Source organism: Selaginella moellendorffii, unplaced genomic scaffold, assembly GCF_000143415.4.
Source record: "Selaginella moellendorffii unplaced genomic scaffold, v1.0 SELMOscaffold_50, whole genome shotgun sequence".
Classification (NCBI taxonomy): domain Eukaryota; kingdom Viridiplantae; phylum Streptophyta; class Lycopodiopsida; order Selaginellales; family Selaginellaceae; genus Selaginella; species Selaginella moellendorffii.
Window position 1 is genome coordinate 686,851 of NW_003314311.1, and position 16,846 is coordinate 703,696.

The 16,846-nt window shown below is 40.0% G+C and overlaps 5 protein-coding genes across 7 annotated transcripts in view; 2 read left to right on the forward strand and 3 right to left on the reverse strand.

Moving 5' to 3' along the window:
• Nucleotides 1–12: 12 nt before the first annotated feature.
• LOC9633881 (protein TPR2) lies at nucleotides 13–5,330 on the reverse strand. Of its 3 annotated transcripts, XM_024686621.1 has the most exons (25): nucleotides 4,908–5,330; nucleotides 4,620–4,799; nucleotides 4,432–4,545; nucleotides 4,219–4,377; nucleotides 3,993–4,170; nucleotides 3,808–3,931; nucleotides 3,647–3,753; nucleotides 3,457–3,592; nucleotides 3,288–3,397; nucleotides 3,167–3,236; nucleotides 3,040–3,113; nucleotides 2,892–2,987; nucleotides 2,741–2,836; nucleotides 2,559–2,686; nucleotides 2,278–2,512; nucleotides 2,079–2,216; nucleotides 1,946–2,026; nucleotides 1,752–1,895; nucleotides 1,593–1,703; nucleotides 1,362–1,541; nucleotides 1,182–1,310; nucleotides 1,017–1,112; nucleotides 774–962; nucleotides 536–708; nucleotides 13–468 (listed from the first exon to the last, which is right to left on the reverse strand). In XM_024686621.1, the coding sequence occupies exons 1-25, from the start codon at nucleotides 4,985–4,987 to the stop codon at nucleotides 246–248; spliced, it is 3,351 nt and encodes a 1,116-aa protein (XP_024542389.1). In that variant the 5' UTR covers nucleotides 4,988–5,330; the 3' UTR covers nucleotides 13–245. The 3 variants fall into 3 exon arrangements, with proteins under 3 accessions (XP_024542389.1, XP_024542388.1, XP_024542387.1); XM_024686620.1 differs by having other exon boundaries at nucleotides 3,167–3,397; XM_024686619.1 differs by having other exon boundaries at nucleotides 4,219–4,545.
• Nucleotides 5,331–6,954: 1,624 nt separating this feature from the next.
• Nucleotides 6,955–8,790, reverse strand: LOC9633882 (calcium uniporter protein 6, mitochondrial). Its single transcript, XM_002981721.2, has 2 exons — nucleotides 8,178–8,790; nucleotides 6,955–7,585 (listed from the first exon to the last, which is right to left on the reverse strand). Exons 1-2 carry the CDS (start codon nucleotides 8,586–8,588, stop codon nucleotides 7,124–7,126), a joined length of 873 nt encoding a protein of 290 aa, XP_002981767.2. The 5' UTR covers nucleotides 8,589–8,790; the 3' UTR covers nucleotides 6,955–7,123.
• A 1,886-nt stretch (nucleotides 8,791–10,676) lies between these two features.
• LOC9633884 (DNA-directed RNA polymerase II subunit 4) lies at nucleotides 10,677–11,585 on the forward strand. The gene is made up of 6 exons (XM_002981635.2): nucleotides 10,677–10,765; nucleotides 10,906–11,014; nucleotides 11,071–11,148; nucleotides 11,224–11,257; nucleotides 11,316–11,384; nucleotides 11,438–11,585. Exons 1-6 carry the CDS (start codon nucleotides 10,720–10,722, stop codon nucleotides 11,510–11,512), a joined length of 411 nt encoding a protein of 136 aa, XP_002981681.1. The 5' UTR covers nucleotides 10,677–10,719; the 3' UTR covers nucleotides 11,513–11,585.
• LOC9648180 (nuclear transport factor 2B) lies at nucleotides 11,580–12,352 on the forward strand. The gene is made up of 2 exons (XM_002981636.2): nucleotides 11,580–11,926; nucleotides 12,071–12,352. The coding sequence occupies exons 1-2, from the start codon at nucleotides 11,630–11,632 to the stop codon at nucleotides 12,143–12,145; spliced, it is 372 nt and encodes a 123-aa protein (XP_002981682.1). The 5' UTR covers nucleotides 11,580–11,629; the 3' UTR covers nucleotides 12,146–12,352.
• Nucleotides 12,353–16,269: 3,917 nt separating this feature from the next.
• LOC9648256 (uridine kinase-like protein 1, chloroplastic) overlaps nucleotides 16,270–16,846 on the reverse strand; it is a 2,661-nt gene continuing 2,084 nt past the window's right edge. The window contains exons 12-13 of the mRNA XM_024686676.1: nucleotides 16,629–16,824; nucleotides 16,270–16,553 (exon numbers count right to left, since the gene is read on the reverse strand). Coding sequence (XP_024542444.1) covers nucleotides 16,530–16,553; nucleotides 16,629–16,824 — 220 coding nt within the window. The 3' untranslated portion in view covers nucleotides 16,270–16,529. The remainder of the gene's footprint in view (nucleotides 16,554–16,628; nucleotides 16,825–16,846) is intronic.

The following is a 16,846-nucleotide window of genomic DNA, read 5'->3' on the forward strand; positions in this document are numbered from 1 at the left end:
TGTAAAAAAAAGTGCCGCATATAAGAAATATATTCGAGTGGATATACAAAAAGCATATTCACCGTACAACCTTAGCGTGGACACGTGGAAAAATATAAACCGACACATAGCCAACATCTGGCTATAAACAAAATGTACTCTAGCGCTTGTTCGTCTTGTTTGTTCTTCCATTCTTTCGACGTCCCACTTTCCTGGAGAAGTTCTAGCTCGCCTTCTCAGTTCTTCCTAGAAATCCTTTCTTCGTGCTATGACGCTCTGGCACCCGATTGCTCTGCGTTTTGATCCGCTGGTGGTGGAACGCCAGTAGCACCCGACGCTGCTGCTCCATTGTCTGTGACTGGAATCGGCCCCCACTTACCGTCGGGTTCCAATGGTTCCACAACGAGAACTCCACCGTCACTTAGTCCCAGAGCGAATTGATACTTCTCGGTTGGATGAGCGGAGATTGCTAGAGGGTACACCGAAGTCCTGTCACGGAAAGAGAGATTATTGTCTTGGCTCACGGAAACAAAGAGAGGTGTAAAAGATTTTGTACCCGCTAGCTCCAGGAGGAAGATAAGTTGATGGTGCTAGACGGCACCTTGGCCGTAAACCATCCGTCTCAAACACTCCCACGGAGCCATCGATGAAAGCGGCATAAACGAGCTCGCTGTCGCATGAAAATGTAGCACTCGAAACGGAAGCAGGGAAGGGGTCCCGAAGATACCACTGGAAAGAAACAATGTCATGAATAGCTTGTTCATGGATCAAAACATGAAAAAATAAATACTTGCCTGATGGATTGGTTCCAGCTTAGCAGCGTCGTATATTGCAAGCTGAGTCTCGTGCACAATCAACAGCCGCGTCTGATCAACGTCGAACTGTACCCTCGTGTCACCAGTGGGAGTTGCATCTTTCCCAGGCGGCATTTGAATAAACTTGGACTTTCTTTTATCCCATGCATCGGTTCCCCAAACACAGAGCTGGAAAACAAGAGATTGTGAGAACAAATTTTATCTTTCCAGGGCAGTTGGTACCTGTCCGTCAGCCCCAGACGAAACAAGAATATTAAGATTATTGGAAAACGCAAGTCCCGTTATTCTCTTGGAATGCCCTTTTAGTTTGCTTTTCACCTGAAAGCGAGTGCAATGTTACAATGAAATGCTAATCAATAAACCATGACGCAAATCGGTTTTCCATACCTCATCGACACGAACGTTGTATATATGGATAGCCGAATCCTCCATACCGATAGCAATAAAATTATTATCCTGAGGATGAAAAGCGAGGAATGTTGCTGCTGGCGGAGGCGGCATGAATTGTGTCATAATCTGTTTCGACAATGGTTTCATCACTGGAGAAAAAGCAACAAATCGGCATACCTTAAACGTCATCATGTTGAAAAGCAGAACTTTTCCACCCGAGGCAGACATCACATACGAATCATTTTTAGACAAGGCGATGCACGGAACAGCTTCTTCTGGATCAGTTTCGCCCACATCATTTGTCATAAAGCCCGCACTCGGAGGTTGCCATAGCTGGGGAGCAAAATTAGCAGTTGCCTGCATCAACAGATAAACGTTATTACTGCAACACTAGCAACAGTAATTTACCTTCCCAGCCACATTCCAGTCGTTCTTTTGCCATTTCCACAATTTATGAATGGCGTTTGATCCAAGTGCAAGAAGTGCATTTCCGGCGTTAGTGTAAATTAGTCTCAACACCTGTCAATCCTTACTAGTTACCCAGTTTATGCAAAGACAAAAACGTACCTTGCTCGCAGCCATTTGATCCCCTAACCTTATTGACCGGCAATGGGCTTGCTCAGTTAAATCAGCTAGTTTCCAATTCTTTTTGTCAATTCCTTCGTCTGCACGCGGTTTTACTTCGACAGCACGACTATTTTCAGCGCCATTCTGTTAAAAACACGAGTTAACACATCGCAAACATCCAGACAGTTATGTACCGGTACTGCAGCCGGAACTCTATCTACAGCGACTACTGGAGCAGTTACTCCACTTACTGCTGCAAGCGTGTTAACCGCAGGCTGAAAAAAGAAAAGTTAGAACACAGTAAAGAAAGATGTCAGAAAGCCATACCTTCACCTCATTTACTTTCTCAATCCCCCTATTCAAAAGCCGTAAACCGTCGTTGTTAGCTAGAATTCTGATGGAGTTGTCTTGAGTGGTTACAGCCAGTAATGTTCCTTCTTTGTTAAACCGTAAACGAGGGCTTGGCTGTGGAGAAAGAACAAGGAAGAATTTAGCTGATAGCAGAACGATCTATTGAAGAACTTACCGGAAGACCACTGTCGGCATCTATCGTCGTCAAAAGATTAATATTATCCATATCCCATATTTTGATGGAGAAGTCGTCTCCAGCAGCCAAAAACCGATTCCGTGTAGTATCAAACTGAATCACATTGATGGAGCGTTTCCGAAAACCATTGTAGGTGTTTTTTATTGCACCTTCACTTTCATTCCACTCCACAAGAAAAGACTCACCATCCTTGCTTGTTCCACAAGAAAACAATCTGGAAAACAAAGGATGTGATGGAAATACCAAAGGTTGAAGCAAACCTTGTTCCATCCGCACTGTAAGCCATTGTTGTGCACCAGCGACCAGGAGCATCATAATCTACTCGAGAACCGAGATTATCGTAAAGCCAAGCTTTGATTTTACCATCAAGTGCGGTGGAAAATATAAACTGCAGAGCAATAACCATAAACCCATAATAAAGAAAACGGCAATGGATACAGACCTGTATGCTTTCTTTATGATGTGGACATACAGAATACACTGCTGCCTCATGACCTTCAAATACATAAATCTTGCGAGCGGTCATGGCTTCCCAAACCTACACGTGAAAACCGATATAAGAATGCCGAACAAAAATCGATAGCAGAGGTAACCTTTATGGTCTTATCGTCTCCACAAGTAATAACACAGAGTTGCTTGTTGGGATGAGAAAATGCAAGGTCGTTGACTCCACCAACATGAGCATCGATCTGTGATTTACATGTTAATCCAAGCGCAAATGATTGAGTTTACAGTCGGTACCTCGTGAAGTTGCCTAAGCTCAGATGTTCCATTGTACATATAAAGATGAATAATAAATTTGGAGAAAGCCACACCTACAAAGGAAGGCATGAGCATGTATATGAATAAAAACTGGGAAGTTACTTACCGATAAGAGCTCCATCTGGACTCCAAACCACCCTGTGAACAAGAACAGCTGGGTCCTTCACAAATGCCGTCTGCAAAGGTGCTATGTCATGACACGGAAAAGAAAAAGAACCAAATTCTACCTGCATCGTAACAGAACATGCAGAAATATCCCACACTTTGAAAGTCCGATATGCCAATTTCTCTCGCGATGCTACCTCCCAGATGCTAATTTCGCCAATATTTGTACCCACTACAAGAAACAAGGGAAAACAAAACGTAAACAGAAAGACAAAATGCAAAATAACTCACCAAGCAATACGGTTTGATGCATTGGATGAAAGTCCATGCTAGTCACGGACGACGTCTGGTTTAAAGTTCTAGCATGTGTCTTTGGAAGATCGTCCAAAGTAGCGTTGCGTTGATGACTTGCTCCAGCATAGTTCACCTGCACAGGAAACATAATTATCAAATAATGAGAAAAGAGACCTGGTGATCACACCTCGTCTGCCTGAGGACGCGGGCGTTTAAGAATGTGTTCCGAATCTGCCGACTGATAGTCAATGGTCGAATTTGCCGGTGGTGTTCTGGGACGCTTCAAAAGAGCAGCTGCAATTGATACAGAGATCAAAAAATATGATAACGGAATGTCCACTTACATACCTGGATTTGGCGGACCAGCTAGCGCCTGGCCAGGAGCTACTGCTGCGTGAGGGGCTGCGGAATTTGCATTTCCCATCCAACCGGCTAGCGCACTTGCAGGAGGACCAGCAGATGGTTGAAAAGGCTGAAAAGAAAAAGAAAAAACTTAATGAAATTCCCTTCTCAATGGAACACAAGCCTCTTACCCCGTGTGCTCCAAGTGGAGGGAAGGCCGCAGTTTTCTGCATCGCTCCAACTAAAGGATTGTTGGCAGGCGGAGGCGCACGCGCTCCGTTCGGAGGACCACAACTGTGATCGATAAATAAAGTTTTGATGTCGGGATTGGGCCGAGGATTTTTACATAATTGATGTTGCCAATTCAGACTGCAGCAGCACATTTAGAAGGGATAAATGAACCAAAAAAGTGCCAACCTCTGGTTGATAAGGGTGCGAAGCCGTGATGCCTTCAATGATGGAAATTGATGTTTTTCTCTAAATAGAGGATTCGCTTCGATGAGTTTTTTAAGTTCGATAAGCATTATATTTCTTGCGGATTTCGTATCTCCATACTTCGACAGTTGGTCATTTTCTCTGTGAACCAGCGGGTTAGACAAGAGAAAAGTAGAGAGTACTGGCATTACGAACCTAAAGTTGTCGAGAGTAAGAAGCTGTGTAATCTCTTTGTATAAGTCCTCATTGAACGACGCAAACACCTTGAGGTCCTTGACGAGAATCTCAACGGCTTTCGCTCTGTCTTGCCTGACGCCAGAGAGAGGTAACAAACCCGTTAGCTACCAGCGAAGAAACGAATCAATAGCAAACAAACTCCTTACTTGTCCAGTGCTTCCAAATACTTTTGCTTGCGAATTTCGAAAAAGATCTTCATTGAATAGCGATTGTCATCTACCTTGGTAAAGCCCGACAAGTAACGCTCCACTTCATCCCATTCCCCGTTCTGAACTTGGTCCTCGAAATACTTCATGTTGAAAAAAAATCCCGACTCTTGCTCTAGCCTGACCACCACAGCACGCAAATGATGTCAACACAAGTACGTGTACGAAATTTATCTCATTTTTTTCTTTCCTATTTATCTCTCCTTTTTTTTCTTTTTTTTTACTTACTTGTGAACAGTCTCCTTGAACTTCTCCTCGTCGAGGAACTGGAGGATGAGGAACACGAGCTCCCTACTGAGCGACGACATATCTTTTTGTATGTCACACACCACAGCCGCTATCAGAGCAAGAAAACCCCTTTCCTTCCCTTTCTTCCGCCGCCTCCCCTGTATCCCCTAATCCATGCTAAAATCTCACCCGGGAGCCGAGCACCGCCGCCTCATCGCGCCTTCATGCACTGCTCGGCAATGGCGGCGCCCTGGATCTAAGCCCCGAAAATCTCCGAATGCCAGCACCTAGCCCGAGGATCTGGCGCCGGCGATTGGAGACGCGCCGTGCGCTACCGCCGTGATGCGCCGCGCCCTGGAATGGGGAAAACCTAAGCGCGATTTCAACGCGAAGAAGGAGGACGAGCACAAAGACAAAGGCACTCTCAGACTGGCTGGAAGAGACCATATAAACGAAAGATAAAAAAAATTATACGTGGGAGCGCTTATCACACAAACACGAACTGGGCTGGCGGCAGAGAGGAGAGAGAAAAAAGACATAAAAGAAAAAAAACAAACATGGACAAAAATGTGTGGTTGCTCGAAAATTCCGCGGATTATAAAATTTTAGATGCAAATTCCAGGCTTTAAAATGGCTCTTTTCTTCTTAAATTTATTTCGGGGAGTTCCATTTTCAGCCATAAGGTAGCTGATATGTCAGTTGCCTTATCGGATGATAGGCTATCATGAACTTAAACTGAAATTCCCACTAGAGGCTAATCTGGTACTAAGCATTCTCCAATCTGACAGTGACGACGAATAAGAAATCTCGGCCGTTGATGTCACCAATCGCATCCGTCCATTCACTGACTTATCATTTGATAGCGTATCAGGTGATAAGCGATCTGTCGAAATAAAGACCCGATAACCGCCATCACTTATTGCTTGGGATACGTGAGGTGCTGGCAAGATGTGCAAGGAGTGGCCAGGGTGGTCAGTAATGCCCTGTGGCTCATTTCATCCTTGTGTGTACGGATGCCTTGACTCTCACGGTGACTCTGACCCCTCGTCCTTTTGGGTCGCGGTTTAAAACACACTTCAATGGGTGGAGCACTTACATTTTTTAACCCCACCCACGATTTCTACTTCCGAAAAGAAAATTACTTTTGGTATATCTTGTAAAATATTGTGTGGCTAGCGTACCTTAGGACAGGCAGTATTTTGGTGGTATGTGGGGGCACACGGAAAAGAATATCACCCTTACAAGTTATCTGAATGGACCATGTAGTTTGGATCTAACCAGGGTAAGAAACTTCCTTCAATATTATATGGTCTGCTTGTGCCCGTCTAAGACGCATGGACCCTATCTACATAGATGCAATGCATTAGACTCCCTTGTTAAAATATACGTATTGATCTAGAATGAGATTAACTTATTAGACAACGGTCTACCATGATCTTGACAATTCCGCGGGAAAGCAGTAAAAGCTATCACGAAACCATGTTCTTCATAAATTTACAAGGGCATCTCTGACCAGCGTTAAAGAACATATAATTTTAAATGGTTTGACAAATTCTTCGAGCTCACACTCTTTACGCTCTCCTAGCGTACGGCACAAGTAAACAAATGTCGATCATTCATGAACTCAAGGCTTTGGGCGATTCAATCCCAGCTCCGTACGCGAGCTCTATCGATTTTGATGCAAGAATCCGCGTCACGCATGCCTGGAAATATGTGTTGTGGCAATGCATGCATGCACCGCAAGAATCAAAATTAAAAAAAAAAAACAAAATTCTATACGGAAAAGCTCATATGAGTCATATGTCTATCTATAAATCAAGGTGGCTCCTCCTGGATCGTTGCAGATCACTCCAAGCATTTCTTACATCATGCCTTGATTTCAGCAATTTCTTCACGTACGACACAAGTAAAATATAGAGATCCTTCATGATCTCGCACAGTCAATCCACTTCCGTACGCGGGCACTATCGACTTTGATGTAAAAAATGCTCGCTGCCTGAAAAAAACGTGTTGTGACGAGAAACGCATTCACCCAAAACACAAAAACAAAAAGGAAAAATGGAAGAGAACCTTGTTCTTCATTGCCTTGCCTGGTTTTACCTGTACACACACACCCCCCAAAACTTCTGGATACCACGGTGGTGGATCCGCATTACCACCGTCGAGGTTGGTTAGCTCCCAATGTGAGTACCTCGTTACTCGGCAGTAAGCTGTTCTTAGTCGTCCTCGTCGCGCTCAAAGTGTTTCGCCGGCTTGTTGACCTTACATGTCGTGATGCACTGCTTCTCCAGAGCTTTGTACTTCTGGTAGTCGAATCCCATTCGTCTCATGAGCCTTCGCCGCCGGCTGGCCAGCAGCGAGTGCATGAGCCCCTGGTAAGTTGGATCGCGGCGGCTGAACAGGAAGTAAGCGTAGCCCGCGATGATAAAGCCCGTTGTCATGAAGAAGGCGATGGGTTCCATCACGTCCCAGGAGAGCTCCCAGAAAGTCAGGCGGACGAAGAGCCCGGTCCCGCCTGTGAGCGCCAGGAGCCCCACCCAGAGGAATTTTCTGACTTGCCTGTCCGCGATCTCGTCAATGGATTCCTTACGGTCGTGGAGCTCCTCGAATTCCTTCACGCGGGGATCGTCCTCACCGACCAGGCGGAGTGGAAGTGCGCGAGAGACGAGCTCAGCGATCTGTCACGAGGAAAAAGATAGAACGCGCGTCAGAAACGAATATAAGTTTGGCAGTCTTATCAAGCATGGTAAGCAAAGATCGATTTGAATTCTACTCACGACCCAAGACAAAGACTGACAACAACCAGCCAACCAACCAAGTCAGATTTCGACCGAGAAAATCGCATGCTTTCAACAAGGGAAAGAAAAACTCAATCCAGGAACAGCCACAAAAGCCATGGCACAGAAAAATAGTTGTGGCCTGGTCTTAATCACGCACAGAAACAGAGTTCCGACACAAGCGACGACAAGCTTTCAATCCATCAAACAAGCTAGACTAGCGGAGCAAACAACGAAACAATCTTAGAAACAGAAAAGGATACTTAACTCGAGGAAACGAGTAAAGAAGCCTAGCAACGAAAACGATCAACTTTCAGAAACCAAAACTAGCGAGCAAACGACCTTGCAAAACAAACAAACCAAAGAAACAAACCTTCTTCTCAGCTCAATCAAAATTCAAAGAAACACACAGAAGGAAAGGCTCGATGAAAGAAAAACAAAATACCCAAGCACGCAAACTCGAAAGAAAACAAGGGCAAGGAAAGTAAAGTACCTCTTGCGCGTCTAGATAAACTTTGTTGCGAAAGAGAACGATCTCCCCAGCTTCATCCATGGCGAGGACGAGCTTCCTCGCTTCGTCGGAAGAATCAGCCAGTCCCATCTCCTTACACAAGCTCGCGAGCTCCGTGTAGTCCATGCAAGGGCACTCCTTGGTGTGGAGCTGCTTCTTGAGAGCCTGGACGTTTACCTGGCGAATCAAGCGCTTGGCCTCCTGGACGGTCATACCCCCTTCTCCTCCAGATTTTTCCACCTCGTCGCAGAAGAATCGAGCTTGCCGGAGAAACCCCCACGAATCGACCGCATTCTTCCTCGAAATCACTCGCGGCGACGCTGGCGCGACGATTCTCCGCCAGTAGCCGCCGCCGCGCCTGCCTAGGGCTTGCGCTAGGGCTCGCGTCGCCATGGAGGAAATGCGCCTTCTCTTTCTCTCACGATCGCATTGGAGCACGCGCCATACTATGAGGAGAAAGGATTCGATCGAGAAAGCCCCGCGATCGCGATTGCGAGCTCTTGTCTAGCTCCCACGATGGATCAAACACGAAGAAGAGGGAAACAAGGCCGTACCTATGGCGCTGTTCGTACGCTCGTGGACGCTGCATTGGACGCGTCCTAGATTTTCAGCTGAATAGCCCAGCCCTAGAAATACTTTTTGGGCGCCGCCAAGGGCTGCCACGTGGCCATGACGGTGCACGCACGATCTTTGTCAACTTTCAAAATTTGCGAGTGCGTTTTGTGCTTTTACCCCACGCGAAAAGAGAAATTCGTGGGAAAGTTAACCGTTGCTTATTATTGGTAAATTTTTTATTTATCATAGAAATTTTACTAATTCTATGTTACAGGTAGAAATTTTCAACATTTTAAGCACACCTTGGGTACACGCTTTTGTTTCTTGGGGGCGTGGATCTTATCGAGGAGCTTGGCTTGGAATTCATCCAATATTGATTGATAAGGTCCAAAAAGTTTGAGCTTTGAACAATAAGATAGAATCCAACACGAACTCTATCCCAACAAGACAAAGCTTGCTTGTTACACGTTTTTCGTGGCGAACACGATCATGGAACGATCATAGCAATGGATCTTTCTATACTATAATCATTTGGCTTTATACGAAATCAGCATGCTGAGTAAGATCGTTCTTTCTCATCTTCAAGTCCTTCACGTCAGGTATTCTGTGCTGGAATCCATCCTTCGACATGAGAATCTATACGTCGAAGGTGTTAAAAGACTGTCAATATGAATTTAATCTTACTTTGGCTTCCCAAAACTCGTTCTCCTGAATCTTGGCTTCCGCAGCTAGCACTCGATCTAGAAAAGATAGACAAATCAGTATACTAGAAGGACGATCTCTATAATCTTGAGAAACTTACAAGTTAGACTTGGGAATTGGTGGTAAATCGGTGAGTCGCTTCGCAGAAGCCAAAGCCGGGCGTGCACAGCGCAATCTGACACAGCTAGCAAATGCGAGAGGAACACTGATCTTGGAGGGCGAGTTATGAAGAGCGATCGAGCCAAAGAACTCCGAGACGAGGCCTCGAGGAGAGATTTGGCCTGGGCGACTGTCAAGGCGCCCCAGCTAAACCCAAAGTTGTCGAGCTCCACCGATCGCAAGCCCTGCCCAATGATTTCTTCGCACTGTGTTGCAGATGGAGCGAAGCGTTGCGTAGCGTTGTAGAGTTCTGTGATCTTATCGCGCGTCATCCACAAGTGCTTGTGAGTGGCGATTTTTTGCTGGATTTTTGCGAAAACGGCTGTCCAAGCTTGACCCTGTGATAGATTATGATGAGAATGTTTTAATTATCATAGGATCACAAATCTACTTACTTCGGGAAAGATGGAAAAATACGGTGAATGCACCACCTTTGTAAGTACGTCCCACCTTGATCAAAGAATGAATGTCAATACAATCCGGCTTTTGGATCTTTGAAGATTTCTTACAGCAAAGGGCGCTTGACTACCAGTATGACCTCCTCACTCTCCTCAACTGTGATAATTCTGATAATTCCAACATTGATAAATAAGTTTCATACTAGTTTACGTAAACTTACTCTTCTTCATTCGCAGTGTCACCCCTTCTATTACTGCAAAACACGTTGTTAACAAACAAGGAAGAAGATTTCAAAGAAAATTTACTATAATTCTTCGAGGGCTGTGAAAGCAGGAGTCAAATCATCAAATCCATTAAGACTCTGCGAAGAGAGGTCTTGCCCAAAGTTGACGAGCTTTCTTAGTTCTTTGGAAGCTGCCAGTGGCTTCCCTTTGAGATGATTCGAGACGTAGAGAAGGGCCAAGAAATAGTAGAGGTGGGCATCCACAACGAGCGGGCAAAGATTATCCGATAGAATCACGTTGCTGGCGCGGAACGAAGCCTCCGCGTCTAAAACGTCCTTGTTGGCGGCCACGAGAATTTCCTCGTCCACAAGCCCAAGCTCGTACTGCGACTTCACGTAGGAGAGAACTCTTTTTGATACCTCCATTTGTGAGACAAGGAAATTAGGGCAGGCCATCTTTTATCGAAGGTTTAGGGTTCTTGGGCGATGGCGAACGAGGAGGAGGACGCTAGCGAGCTCAAGCTTGGCGAGGGTATGTGAGCTTTCTAGTTCCTAAGAGTAGGATTAGGCCTAAATGGGAGAAGATGTCGCGGACATTGAAGCGATCGGCGTTTCCTTTGTCTAGCGATTTGATTTTGGCTCTTGGATCGATTCTAAGTTTTTCTTTTGTAGATTTCTTGAAGGAGAAATGCCTGATGAATGCCGAAGTGGCCAAAATCCTCCAGCACAAGTACGACACTGCGAATCAAATGAGCGACGATCCTTCCAGTCAGTTGTCCCAGTAAGTTTTGTGTTCTTCGTGCTCTTGGTTCTCTCCTCACCACGGGGACTTGGCAGAGTCTTCGAGAAGTCCTTCGCTTATGTCAAGCGCTTCAGCCGCTACAAGAATCCGGAGGCTGTCCAGCAAGTTCGAGAGTAAAAATCTAAACTTTTCTCTTTCCGGTTTTGGAAGAATCACACTGACTTTGCTTCGTTTTCCCCTCGTTCCAGAGTTTTAAGCAGGAACCAGCTCGCAGAGTTTGAGGTATTCCCTGGAAAGTTTTTTTCCCTGGTCTTGAATCTCATTTCTCTTGCTGCTCCAGGTTTGCGTTCTTGGGAATTTATGCCCAGAGACTGTCGAAGAAGCCACTGCTTTAGTCCCGTCCATAGCTGTAAGAAAAATGGATTTTTTTCTTTCTTCTGGTTTTATGTTTGATTGTTCCAGAAAAAAGGTCGCTTGGACGACGAAAGAATCGAACAGATGCTCGCGGATCTCGCAAGAATCAAAACATTCGAGTGAAATTAAACTTCTCTATGTGCTCGCAAATCAAAACATTCTCTGTGCAGTATATACGACTTCAAATTCCAGAGAAGGCAGCGTTTAGGGTTTAGGGTTTAGCCCAGAGAGGCGAGCGCGATGGATCCCAATCAGGTTGCCAAGGCGTTCGTGGATCACTACTATTCACTCTTCGACACGAATCGCCCGGCGCTGGCGGGTCTGTACCAGGATGGATCAATGCTCACGTTTGAGGGCGAGAAGATCCAGGGCGCTGCTAGCATCTCCGCCAAGCTCAATGGATTGCCCTTCCAGCAATGCCAGCACCAAATCTCCACTGTGGATTTCCAGCCCTCGGGCGCCGGCAGTGGCATGCTCGTCTTTGTCAGCGGCAGCCTTAAGCTCCAAGGCGAAGATCATCCTCTCAAGTTTAGCCAGGTTCGTCTTGTCTTTTCTTTCTTTTAACGTTTCTTTGCCGGTTTTCTTCCTTCCATTTCTTCTTTTCTTGTCCTCTTTCCGTAGCGCTCTTTGATTTGAACTTTTGGACTGTTTTCTTATTTCTATTTTGATTTTTTATTGCAGTTGTTCCATCTCATCCCGACTCCACAAGGAAGCTTCTACGTTTTCAATGATATTTTCCGCCTGAACTACGGCTAAATTGAGTTAGATCTTCTAGACTTTTCTGGTGTGAGCTCAAAGTTCCTGGTTTTATTTAAGGTGTTATTTTTAGAAACCTTTTTAAATTATCATATACTGTAGCTAGATTATAGTTGTGCATTTTTTTCCTTAATATATTTGTGTTTTTAGATACATGTATGTATATATATGTATTACCTTAACTTTAACTAAGTAATACATTAATTATATGGACCATCTATTTAGAATTGAATTTGGTCCATTCATTCTTATATATAAATAAGGGTTTAAACCCCAATTAATATATTTATTCTTATATCCCAATCACTCATATTGCCCAAACATTCATAATGTTTGTTTTTTGGAATATTTTGAATTTTTTCAGACTTTGGTATAGCTTATACATCTCTGTAAATCTTTAGTTTATTATTCATGATTATAATTTGTTTAAAATTGGAAAATTGATAAAGTTTACTATAATATCTTTCAAAAATATAGAAATATATTTGATATGGTTGGTTTTTAAAATTGTGGTTGAATTTAGGATAAGTAGTTTAAAATTTAGGATAAGTAGTTTTATTATAACACTATAAATTTTAAAGAATTTATTTACTTTTTTAATTTTCTAATCCATAATTATATTTAGTGATAATATATTGTAAGCAACCGAAGAGAATGGTGAATAGTCTTGGGATACTTAAGGTTAAATGTCCTTTGGTTTAAGTAATATTGAGAATGATCTATGAGGAAAGAAGTTTACACATTAAACTGTTTATTTTTATTTTTATTTATGAACAAATAAAATATATAAAATATATACCTAATATTGGGAAAATAAATATACTCCACAATAAAAACTGTAACATGTTGCTATCCCACTTATCTATAACCAAAACATTTAGTAGAATATGCTTAAAGAAATGAAAAAATGCTCGTTAAATATTAAGAATATCCTTCTCAGCCATTAATGTTTGCTAATATTTATAAATGAAATCCAACTTGGTGAGCTAATAGCTTTGCTTTAGACAATTTAGGAGATCTACAATATAAGGAAGTTGGATATACATATGGAATTGTTATATTGTTCAATGGATAATAATCAATACATAATCAAATACCTCTATTAGACTTTATTAGAAAATGAAGATCACAAGCCTAAGGATAAGTTAGCATAAATAACAATTTTCTCCAATATCTCTTTAATATTGACTTGCAAAATCGCAATATTTTAATCTCCTAGTGACCAATGCTAAACATATATCTTTATCAAATGAGGTTATCTCTAATATGAATAGGAGGCGTCTGTAAACTCTTGAGTTTAGACTTTAAACCTTTAATTAATTGGAAAAAAAGAGTGCACTCTTATTTATGGGCTTTTTCTTTCTATATTGAAACTTTATAGATAATCTTTGATTATTTATAATCCATTATGTTTAACTTTTGAAAGCCTCGCTCTATTGATGGATTGAGGCTAAATTGGAACCTTCTAGATGTGGTGTGATTCCTTTAGCAAATCAATAGAGTTGGGATTTAAAACTTTTTTAATACCAAATATAATTTAAGCTTTTTAAGAGGTTATCCAGCCTATATTACTCAAGTCTAAAGACATTTAACCCCAAATATCCCAAAGTGCACCCTTTTTTAAAGGTCTTTATTTATGGGTTCTTTCCCTCTATATTTTAATTTTATGAATGTTTTTTAAGTCATTCTCTGTAATTAATTATAACATTACAAAAGATAAATTGAAGTTGAAGAGATCAATATACTCTTTCTTGAGCTGATCAATTGACATTTCATAAAAACTATTTGAGGAAGGAAAACAAAAGGAAATAAAGGTGATATAAAAGTAATTGAAATAAATATAGAAGAAAATTTACAAAGTGAAATAAAAGTGAGAGTAATGAAAAAGATATAAAGAGGTATGAGACAAATGAAGAAGCTTCATAATCATTTATAATATAATTTTTCTTCAATTAATTTACACTAAGGATGAGGTTAAAAACTTGATTTGGCACTACCTAAACTTAGAACTCAAACATGTGATCAGCCACACATATTCCAATTGTTTTATCCTTATTCATACAATAGGCTAAGTGGAATTCAAACCTATTATAAAGAGGATATTAAATAACTTTTTATTATAAAAATAAACTTGAAAAACCAGATAAACTAGTGCTAAATGAACCCCTCAATAATACACTCAACAAAAGGATGGAGGAGTTACTAATTTATTCATTCAAAGACCTTTATTACTCATATAATTGCTCAATTCTTTAAAAAAAATTTTGTATCAAGCTTTTCCATTATAACAACATCAATAGCATGTTGTCCATGCCAAAGTCTCTACCTAGAAAATATAAAACACTAATTTGTGAAATGACCTAAATTAAAATATTCCTAAAAGAATGTTTTAATCCTCATGAATTGTTATATGTACCACTTGAATAAAATCATCCCAGGAATGATAAATGATAATCACTATAAAATGATCAAACCAATTATATACATAGAATTCCCATAAAAAACAATTAAAATTTAGTAAGAGCAAAAAGATGAGTTGCACATGTGTTGTGAATGCCACTATAAAGTGAGTTTAATTATCTAGTTGCAGCCATAACACAATTGAGAAATTACAATAATTACTACTCCACAAACAAAGTATTTGCCACACAACCATTATTGCCTCTTGCCAAAAAGAGGAGAAACTAAAGAAAAAATAGTGAAAAAACCACAATAATACACACATACACAGATATATATATATATATATATATATATATATATATATATATATATATATATATATATATATATATATATATATATATATATATATATATATATATATTCCTGTTGTTATTTTAAATTAATACAAATTTAGGGTATGCTGCCTATAATCACCAAGTCCTTAGGATGAAAAAACAATTATAAAAAAAAATTAAAAAAGTGTAGTAAAAAACAAGGCACAATCAATATTACTTTTCACCTTCACTAATGTGAGAGTTTCAAATATAGAAATCTACATTTGTATTAGTTAAAACATTAGTTTATATACAAGAGTGAGTTGCTTGGATTGAATTTAATCTAATGGTTACCAAAATATAACTATGTTAATAATAGTATATGACATTTATAGTTCACATTTAGACATCACAACCTTAACTAAGTAGCAAATTTTTCTTTTGCTTTATTTGAACGAATTAATCTTGATTATATACTAATTGATTTCATTAAAGAGTATCTCCATATTTTTAATTGATATTTCTTCATCTAAATAATATAATGCACTATTGATGTTTATCTATTGTATTTTATCATCATTTAGGACTAATAGTTAATTTTCTTAGCATGATGTATTTTTTTTAATAAATTTAATAAATTATTATATTTATCTATACTATATAATATAATTTTAGCTTAGTAGTAGTAGATCATACTAGTTTTTCTATAAAAGGTCATCCCTTTAATTTATGACATAGACATATAGATGGCATATATTTACTAGTTTTGTTTATAAAAAGAAAATAAAAATAAAAATAAAAATAAAAATATCAACTAAAATACTGCTTATTATATCAATTATAAAATTGTTTTTATGTATAATATAACATATTAACTTTGGAAAAGTACTTTATTAAAATTCCTTTGATTTTTATAAATTTTTGATTAAGTTTTATATTCATAAATTAAGTATGTATCTAAAGTTTTGGAAATACTTAGATTATATCTTCTATCGTTGGACAGTTTTTAAATTATATAAATTTATTTTAATTAATTATAAATATTTTAATTTTCTTTAGACTATAGCCATTAATACTCTATAGCTAAATAGTTATTAATGCATTTTATCCACACACATTAGCAATTCCTATGGATGATGTAAAATATTTTTGCTGAGTATTATAATGACTCATAAGCGTATATAATTTTAATATGCATTTTATATTAAGTAATATGCATAAAACAATTTGATTTTATATAAATCAACATCTATAAAATTTTGATGTTGAATTTTATTTAAGATTTCTTAAAATAGAGATAAATTAAAATGCAATTTTCAATAGATTTACTTGTTCTTTTTGTGACGTGTACTTATAGATTGTTCTAGTACACTATTTTACACTATAATTTTTAACCTTAAACACTTAAAGCAAAAATTCTCTTTTATTTATTTAATAGAATTTATTTCTGAACACTAAAGAGGTTAAAGTTTAACTATGAATATTGGACCTTTTGTTGGATTCATGCGCCTTGCAGCAAGAGCAGCCATATTATATATATACACACGTTTACCCCCACTGGATTCTTCTTACCGCGTGAAAGAAAACCTATCGGGGATTGTCTTATTTCTTTTTACTCTTTGGTTGCTGCTGGTTCTTGTCTCGATCCTTGCTACAAAATGTTGCTAGCCGCGATACGCTAGTAAAACCTAGAAATTTGAAGCAATGGAAGTTATGTAAATATTAGTCTGAACGAGTTCTTACCTGGTTCACATATCTTCTACCTCGACGGTTTTCACAGGCCTTTCATAAAAAACCATGTCTTCATCTGTTCCAAAGTATCTGTCGCCAAACTCACCCATGCCTGGCACCACTCTATAGTCGTCGTTGATACCATCGTCAATCTCCGAGGTGACGATCTTGAGGGTCGGATACTTCTTGCAAACTACGTGGATTCCCTCCGGTGCCTGTAGGAGTGAACAAAGTTGTGGTTTGATCGATA

What these genes read in the sequence shown, in the direction of transcription:
- LOC9633881 (XM_024686619.1), bottom strand. Translation starts at nt 4,987, where the DNA reads ATGTCGTCGCTCAGTAGGGAGCTCGTGTTCCTCATCCTCCAGTTCCTC. An exon ending in CTCCACTTGGAGCACACGGG is followed by an intron (nt 3,932 to 3,992) that starts GTAAGAGGCTTG and finishes TTTTCTTTTCAG; the next exon opens with CCTTTTCAACCATCTGCTGG. An exon ending in TCCAGATGGAGCTCTTATCG is followed by an intron (nt 3,114 to 3,166) that starts GTAAGTAACTTC and finishes CTTCCTTTGTAG; the next exon opens with GTGTGGCTTTCTCCAAATTT.
- LOC9633882 (XM_002981721.2), bottom strand. Translation starts at nt 8,588, where the DNA reads ATGGCGACGCGAGCCCTAGCGCAAGCCCTAGGCAGGCGCGGCGGCGGC. An exon ending in TTTATCTAGACGCGCAAGAG is followed by an intron (nt 7,586 to 8,177) that starts GTACTTTACTTT and finishes TCCTCGTGACAG; the next exon opens with ATCGCTGAGCTCGTCTCTCG.
- LOC9633884 (XM_002981635.2), top strand. Translation starts at nt 10,720, where the DNA reads ATGGCGAACGAGGAGGAGGACGCTAGCGAGCTCAAGCTTGGCGAGG. An exon ending in CCTTCCAGTCAGTTGTCCCA is followed by an intron (nt 11,015 to 11,070) that starts GTAAGTTTTGTG and finishes GGGACTTGGCAG; the next exon opens with AGTCTTCGAGAAGTCCTTCG. An exon ending in CTTTAGTCCCGTCCATAGCT is followed by an intron (nt 11,385 to 11,437) that starts GTAAGAAAAATG and finishes TGATTGTTCCAG; the next exon opens with AAAAAAGGTCGCTTGGACGA.
- LOC9648180 (XM_002981636.2), top strand. Translation starts at nt 11,630, where the DNA reads ATGGATCCCAATCAGGTTGCCAAGGCGTTCGTGGATCACTACTATTCA. An exon ending in ATCCTCTCAAGTTTAGCCAG is followed by an intron (nt 11,927 to 12,070) that starts GTTCGTCTTGTC and finishes TTTTTATTGCAG; the next exon opens with TTGTTCCATCTCATCCCGAC.